Below are 8,086 nucleotides of genomic sequence, written 5' to 3'. Positions count from 1 at the left end.
ATACGTACCTTTTCAGCAATCGTAACAGGATTCGTATAAGAGGTTAGAACGAAGAGGCGGGAACGGAGACAGAAGACGAGACGCGGTCTTATATTTTTGCAGTTTATTCGCAAATTGTTCGTATAATTGGTAACTGATCTCGGATAACTAGTACTAAAAACCTAAACAATGTATGAAACTTTATACATAGTTGATTACTCTTACACGGGTGGCTAAGGCAGCTATTTACAGTGTGACACGTCGCGTCAAACCATCAGATCGAGATCCCGATTTTACCGGCGTCGCAGACGATCGCGTATCGAGTTAGGAACCGTCCCCTCGAACTGTGGTTCGAACGTTCGAAAGGAAGATTGGATTTTTTTTTTGCATTATTTCCTCGTTTGTGTATATATATATATATATGTATATATAGACTGCGGATCTTTATTGTGACGTTGCTACAGAATTTGATTGATCGTTGAATTGTTCTTCACCTGTTAACCGTGCCCGACGAGTCGACTCGTCTATCGCGTTGTCCTCTTATCTATTTACCCACAGACTATCGAATTAGTCCTGTCAATTTTGTTGCTAAATCGTCTAATCAACAGTTTTGTAAATTCATCTATAAAAATTGTAAATTCGCATAAACACCCGCAGTCTCATTATCACCGTTTGCTTCGTTACAGTTTGTTTCATTCCAGCAGCTCTCTCTCTCTCTCTCTCTCTCTCTCTCGCACGAGATTTGTAAAAGTGTTTTGACGATACTTCGATTTTACCGATATGATTACGTAACGGAGACAGGTTTGCGTTAACCCTTTAGGTTGCACGATACACGTATAGAGGGCATCGTCCGTGTTCAGCGACTCGATTCCCGTTACCGGAACGGTGAAAATATGGAAAAGAATCTAACCGTGAGACGCGAGGGAGGCTAGGAGGACATACGAAAGATCTCTTTCGAACGAAACGTAACAAGAAGGGCTGCGGGAAAACAACGCGTCGTCGAACATCCAATTCCTTTTTAGCACTTTTGTGAACGGTATAGGGAAGGGGAAGAAGTTAGGAGGAGGGAACGGGCACGGGTAAAGCTAAGTATAGATCTAACATCCGATGTATTTTTGTGTCACGCGAGCACGAGGGTTCTACGACCCTTTTTATAGTCTTATCGAACTGCAAAAGAGATTGCAATAGTCTCGGTAGTAATTACTCGAGGCTAAATAATGCGAAGATCACACGTTTGTTCGAGTGTGTACTATTTTTTCTTTCGAATATTTCCGACCGACCACTGTGCGCCTAGGTTAATTATAGTTCCAAACGCCACCGCGCTTTCCGACCACTAACCGGGCAATAACGCACAAATCAAAATACGATCCGAAACGAAATATTGGTTCTGGTAAGGTCGGGGTAAGAGAGAAGCAATGATAAAGACACGCGTACTTTCTTGACAAGATCGTTGTTTCTGATCCCGTGACACAAACTCCCATACGATGTTAAATCTGTTCCCTGGCTTAATCGTGCCGGGGCCACTCTTACAAATGGATCAACGTGAAGTGCGACCGACTTGGTCCACGAATTAATGCCAAACATTCTTTTAGGACAATGTTCACCCTCGATCCTCTGTGGGGAAATCTCGTAGCTTCGATTCCTCAAGAACCGTACCAGATTAACGCGATTCATGTTTGAAATTGATTCGCGGATTCTCGCCGGTTAGCCAACCGGATGTACAAAGTATTGCACCATACAGTGTCTGCAGAGTCCACGCTAAGATACACCATTTTATCGATCGAGCTTATCTATATATGTATCTTCTGAACAATACATTCCTATGTACAAGAACAATGTGTACAAATTAATATACACGGTCGCGTGTATCGTTTCATCGTAACAAAATTTTACAAAACTTATTGCGACATTCTTAGCTTGAAAGGGGGAGGGGAAAAGTTGAGTTAACAAAATTCCGCGTACGCGCGGTCGTGAGACCGTTAAGTCGTTCGACGTATCGAAATGGAACATATACTTTGAAAAGCGAACAAAAAAAGAAAAACATTTGTAACTAGTGAAAACGAACGCTCGGCTGTACCGTTCGTCAATTCTCTCACAATTATTCGTCTCTCTATTCCGATCGAACACGAACCCGACCAACATTAACAACTCGCTCGAAGCCTAGCTGCGCCAAGGTTGAATCATAAACGCGGCCCTCGTTAAAATTCCTGCGATTAAAATCAACTCACGGTACAAATTTTCAGTTACCGTTTCGGCTCAACGATTCTCCGCTACTTCCCAAGCTTAACATTCCGTTTCGTTTACGACTCAACCCATTACCGACCGCCATCGTATTTAGTTTGTCTGCTTCGGTATTGACGACGCGATATTGCGTGTAGCCAGAATCAAATTGTGGTAGCGTTCGACAGAAAACCGGAAAAGCCCGTCGAAACAGTTTGAATTCGTCGCTGAAGGACTGCGAGGATACGACTGCCCTCTCGTTATTATCGGCGCGAACGAGGGGGGCGACACACGAGACGAAATATCGTTAGATAGTATAACCGAAGAACGTTGCGCAACAATTAAGGCCCACCGTGGCATTATCGCGGGGTACAGTGAATTCGTTCGATTTCATCGCACACCACCACATTATTATTATTATTTGTTTTAACTCACGACGCTACTCTAAAGGCATTTTTACAGAGGCGCAGGAACGCGTTCCATCGTTCAGAGCGTTTTCTCGTCTGTTGCACTTCGCGTAATTGTCCGTCGAGAAATTCCACTACAAATTCACCTATAATATTATCGATAACGTGCTCTTACAAACGTACTTAGAATATATACAAATTACACGTATATATGTGCATACACGTATGCATTGTCTACATATATATATACTATATATGTATATATATATATATATATATATATATATATATAGATATACATATACGTGTACATATACATATATATATACATGTATACAATATGCCTACGCGTAGTTCAGGACATTTTGGTACCGGTCGATCGTACGTACAACTTCCGGCGCGAAAATCTTCCGTACGTACACCTCTAAATACCAAATTCAACTCTAGAGAAGTGCCCAACGGATCTGGTTAACGATGCGACAGAACCTCGTCGAGGCTATTCGAAAAGCATTCTACATGGTGTCCTCTCGTTGCACGTCACTTCCGCGTCTCGGGCCGTACGTCTCCGTCAAGGTCGACGATACCAGGAAGAGAAACGCGTATTCGTACAGCACGTGACAAGAGAACACCGTGTACCTCTTTTCGAACTTCTTATCTATACAAACTCGCGCGATCACGAGACAACAAGACTAAATCCGCGGGATAGCATGAGGTAAACGCGACGCTCCTCCGCGTAACAACCACGGCGCCGATCGTCGCTGTTTGCTCGAGGCTCACCGCTAATGCCCGACCGTATAAATCTTTAACCTCTTGCCATACAACGTCAAAAGTCAGGCTCGCGATAAAAAATCTCTTCCAGGAAACTATAAGCGACAAAGACGTTCATAATCGTTGTCGATGTAACGGAAAAAAAAATCTTTAAGGGGTTAACCAATTTGCATCGTGGAGGAGAGATACGCACCCGTACATCTTAGACGACGTGACGAAGTTGGAGCAAACAGTGCATTGCTGTCGTCGTCATCAATAATACGTATGCGCGCAACAACACGTATAACAAATACATATATACAAATTACTAAAACGCGAAGTCTTTTTTTGCTTTTCGAAATTTTTCTACTTAAATATAATAAAATGAGAAAGATTGCTGGCCAGGGCCACTGTTCCTCGTTCTTCCTCACGATGCAAATGGTTTAATACTCTTTCCCGTCTGCTGGAACGATCGCCGTGCGTGTTACGAGCGAGGAGCACATATTTTGACGAATAAAAATTTCTATGGATCTAGTCTTATCGTCCGGGGATCTCATCGGTTAGTCGAATGTTCCCTACCAGTCCCGGTGTGCACGAGAACATTGTTAGGTGTCCCCTTGTGTTCTAGGGGGATACCTAGCCGACCGAAGAAGAGTCCTCTTTCGAGTCTCCGGTGCCAAACACATCCTCGACAAGAGGCGGGGCGGTGTCTGCGGAGCTAATTCGACGACTGAGCACAACCAGCCTCCTCTCTCTCTTTCTCTCTCTGCACCCTCCGTGTCCAGGTTCATCCTCGCCGTGTGTCCTCGTGTGTGCCGCGAAACCGTCTACCCACATCGTCGTGGTCGACGTCGTGGCCCTGTTTCGGGCCCGACACGACGATTGGAGGATGGAGCTCGAGGCACGGGGCTCCCTTCTAAGTTTCCAGGCCAGGGACTAGACTGTGGAACGTCTGGATGTCGTGGAAGGCCCTGCCGCAGCTCTGGTTGTTGTTCCTCTCGAACTTTGCCAGGTCGAAGTGCTCGTCCAGGGACTGCAGCTCGACCAAACGTTCCTCCAGGCTCTTCGCCGAATCCGCGAACCTGGCGAAGTCGCAGATCCGGTCGGGGTCGACGACGTCCGACGTCTCCATCATGCCAACGTCCCCGGATCTTGCAACCACATTATTCAACTGCGCGCCGGAGTCGTCCAACTCGCTGGGGAATATCACGGAGGAGCTGCAGCAACTACTTGTGGTGGTGGTGCTGTTGTTATTGGCGGTGTTGCTGGCGTTGCTGGCATGGTTGGCGTTGCTGTTACTGTTGCTGGTCGTCGTGTTCGCCGTGCTGGTGCTGATCATCGTGGTCGACGACGATCGAACGTCCACGGTGCCCAGACGATCCTCTGTATAGACCAGGTGATGGTGGTGTGGGGACTCCGGCTCCTGGACCTCGTCGATATGAGAGAGCAGCCGCGGCGTCGGTGGCAGGATGTAGAAGTCGCTGAACACGTCGTCCTGGAGGTCGAGGTCATCGTGCCTCTGCCGCTTCGAGCCGAGTCCGTCGGTCCTCGCGTCCTCGCTCAATCTGCGCAGATCAGTCACACGATCAGATCGCGAACGATCGTCAACTGTTACCACCGGTTGGTTATGTCTCTCTCGGAAGTTGGGACTCGCTAAACCCCCCACCCAAACACGTTACACCGTGGACGCGCCCTACTCCGTTTCCCCGTTGGTTTCTTGTGCAATCAACATTATGTAAAACGAAGCTAGAACCATTAAGATTTAGCGTTCTTCTTCCGCCATTGCGTAGATATCCGATCAACGTTACGCGACTCTACCGTTACGAGATTTAACCAGTCGAAAGAGTAGAAATCCCCTTGTGACTACGCGGCGAGGAACGAGTACCGAGGGTGAGACCGAGGTTCTAATCCGATATCGAATCCCGCGACATTTCCGCAACACCGACCGGATGCTGTACCTTTTTCTGGAGGTGGTGTCGTCGTCCGTCACACCGACGATAAGGTTACTGGAAACATTGTTCTCTTTGGTGGAGTCGTTCAGATACGTGACCACCGGAAGCCCGTAGTTCCTCGTCTTCTCGTCTCTGTTCTCGCGCTGCAGCCGCCTCACGGCGTTATTGATGAGGACCGATCTGCAGAGGCTGGCTTCCGGGTCCTCGATCCTCCTCAGTTTCCCCGCGGAGATCTTCAGAAGGCGACGACGTTCCTCTCGCGCACGATACTTGGCGGAAATCATCGTTGGTCGGCTCCTGCGTATCACTAGATCCTCTTCTAATCTCATCTTAGCGTCTGAAACGAGAAAATATTTCACGATATAGTTGTTTATTCTTCCACCGTAGAATTTGACAATTGGACTGCGGATTTCTGCGAACGTTTTAAACGTGTTGTTCGTAATCTACTCATTTTTATCACGAACGCATAAAATCCGCAGTCTATGTCGCGAAAGGTAAGAACAATTTTTTTTAGTGAAATCGTGAAGGTGCATTTTATCGTTGCACGGCGTGTCCGATGCATTTTGTTGCTGTTGACGGGCACGGTGGGAAACGGAAAAATGTTTGCGTAAGGGTGGATTTATAGTGGAGCAGCGAGGTGAGCTGTGCGGTGAAGAAAAAGAAAAACAAGGAAATACATATGTACTTTTTCATTAGTGTATGTGTCGAAATGTTGTCACGAATGCTGGTTTCTTTTCACCGCGCCGCTATCATCGATGCTCGCAGCTCCACTATAAATCCACACTAACGGTATCGCCGAGGAGACTGTAACGCGTGGCGACCATACAGGGAAGGTTAGCGGTACGCGAGCACGAATTTACGTGTTTACATGGAGCGCGCACTCCGCCGATTATGAGCCAGATTATCGTATTCTTTTCCGCTATTGTCGCGGATGACCCGAATACGAACTTCCGTCGTTCAGCGACGCACGATATCCGTAACACACCGCGTTCCTCCGAATCGCCGAGAACCTCTAAAGAATTCTAAGAATTCCCCTAAAAACGACAGCATGTTCATCTTTAACCTGTTAACCGGCCGAGACGAACGTTTTACATACCCAACTTCGTTCCGCGGTAATTTCGCCGGTTTCACTCAGCCATGTTCATTTTATGTATAAATTTTTATTTCGAACAATTCCGAAACATAAGGTGGACGTCATTTTGTCAATCGGGATTGATAGGATAGATGACAGAGGAAACAAGTATGATATAAGTGACCCTCCCACCCCTCCACCCTTTGTTCATTTTTTATGTAATTTGATCAGCCAATAAATCGTGTCAGCTCGGTACGCGACAAAAACAGTCGAGTGCGTTGATATTGAAACGGTCGAGATGTGAGACGTGTTTTTTTCTCCCGGCGAATTGACAGGATGTCAATGTTCCCGCAGGCGTGGAGCATGCGTGACCGATTAACAGACTGCGTAACACGCTATTTATAGAGATCGCTTTTTCTATACACGGGAGAGCGACGGAATTCTCCTGCGACACGAGCTTCCTAAGTGTTTCTGCCGGTGGAAGAAAGTCTGAGTCGTCGAATCAGAGTACGTTTCACTCGTATCGTTTATGCACCGATCTGTGGACATTCTCATCGAGCAACTTCCTAACCTATAAATCGTAAACGGTAGAAGAGCGCACAGTGTGCGAGTACGTTCCGCGAAAAATCATAAAGTTCCCGAAGACGCCTCCCGGGTTTTCCTTTTCTTTCATTGGTGGTCGCGTCATTCCGCGTAACGGACGTTCGCAACGTTTTTTCCACGAGTGATCATGGAAATGGCATAGAATTACGTTGTTCAGCGGCATAATCGAGCGGACGACGGCTGCCTAGCACGTAGAAAGTACGCAGAACCGGGACTACCGTTAAAAAGGAGAAAGATTCGACCGAATATCGTCGTGATTAACATCGGCGATTCTAGGTTAAGAGCGGACGCGTCGAAGGAAAATCTGATTTCAACGGGACCCTTTTCTCGCGGTTCATTTTCCCCGCGGGTTATTCCCGCGAAATGAGTCAACGGTTCGCGTACGTGACAATTAACACGTTAACGGGAAAAAGCATGAAGCATCTCTTTGCCGGAAATCATTCCCACGAATGATCGGTTGAGTCATAGTCGCGGACAGAAATAATTCGAAAAACGAGTTGTTCGACCGGCTGACAGGTGGCGGCTCCGACATGTTTGCCTGCCAGCAACAAGATGGCTGCCGCGCGCTACATTAATCGCGTTGAAAGAATCGACGTTCCGAGTGTCGCGTGACACTTGTTGCTAAATCATTTGCTGCGTATCGGTGTTGAACTTTAATCGATACGAGATATAGTTTGAGGTTCGAGCGACGATATCCAATATTAATCGGTGTCACGACGATCGTTATTATTTTGACGGTTTGAAAGCGTACGCGAAAACAGAGTCGTTTGATTCTAGTGTCCGGCTGTTTCGCAAACAATGGCGAATCACAGAAGTAAAATCAGTTAGTAGGGTAGTTTAACGAGACGCCCTTACGACGGGTGGAGGGAGTGGATGAGGAATGATGGAACCAGTACGAAGTGCCTATAGACTGCGTACGACCACCATAATGCGGTCAAGTCTACTTGGCGAGATCCGTCGAGCTTCGATTCCACGACGGTTCTACTTAATTTTGTTGTTACGGAGAACGGAGAAGCACCGTGGCGACCTGAGAGACGATTTTACGCTCCAAGCGTGCCTAAGCTAACTTTCTCTGCGAGAAGAAAAAACCGCCATGGATACGCGTT

At 46.9% G+C, this 8,086-nt stretch overlaps 1 protein-coding gene across 4 annotated transcripts in view; it reads right to left on the bottom strand.

Moving 5' to 3' along the window:
• Window positions 1-88: 88 nt before the first annotated feature.
• Window positions 89-8,086, bottom strand: part of LOC143214048 (uncharacterized) — a 115,502-nt gene continuing 107,504 nt past the window's right edge. For 3 of the 4 annotated variants that reach the window (XM_076434591.1, XM_076434593.1, XM_076434594.1), the window contains exons 2-3: window positions 5,312-5,642; window positions 89-4,918 (exon numbers count right to left, since the gene is read on the bottom strand). In XM_076434591.1, coding sequence (XP_076290706.1) covers window positions 4,270-4,918; window positions 5,312-5,642 — 980 coding nt within the window. In that variant the 3' untranslated portion in view covers window positions 89-4,269. Of the gene's footprint in view, window positions 4,919-5,311; window positions 5,643-5,990; window positions 6,340-8,086 lie in introns of those variants that run through there. The other variant, XM_076434595.1, reaches the window with a different exon arrangement.

This window comes from Lasioglossum baleicum, chromosome 12 (genome assembly GCF_051020765.1).
Source record: "Lasioglossum baleicum chromosome 12, iyLasBale1, whole genome shotgun sequence".
NCBI lineage: Eukaryota > Metazoa > Arthropoda > Insecta > Hymenoptera > Halictidae > Lasioglossum > Lasioglossum baleicum.
This window is presented reverse-complemented; position numbering and strand designations above follow the sequence as displayed.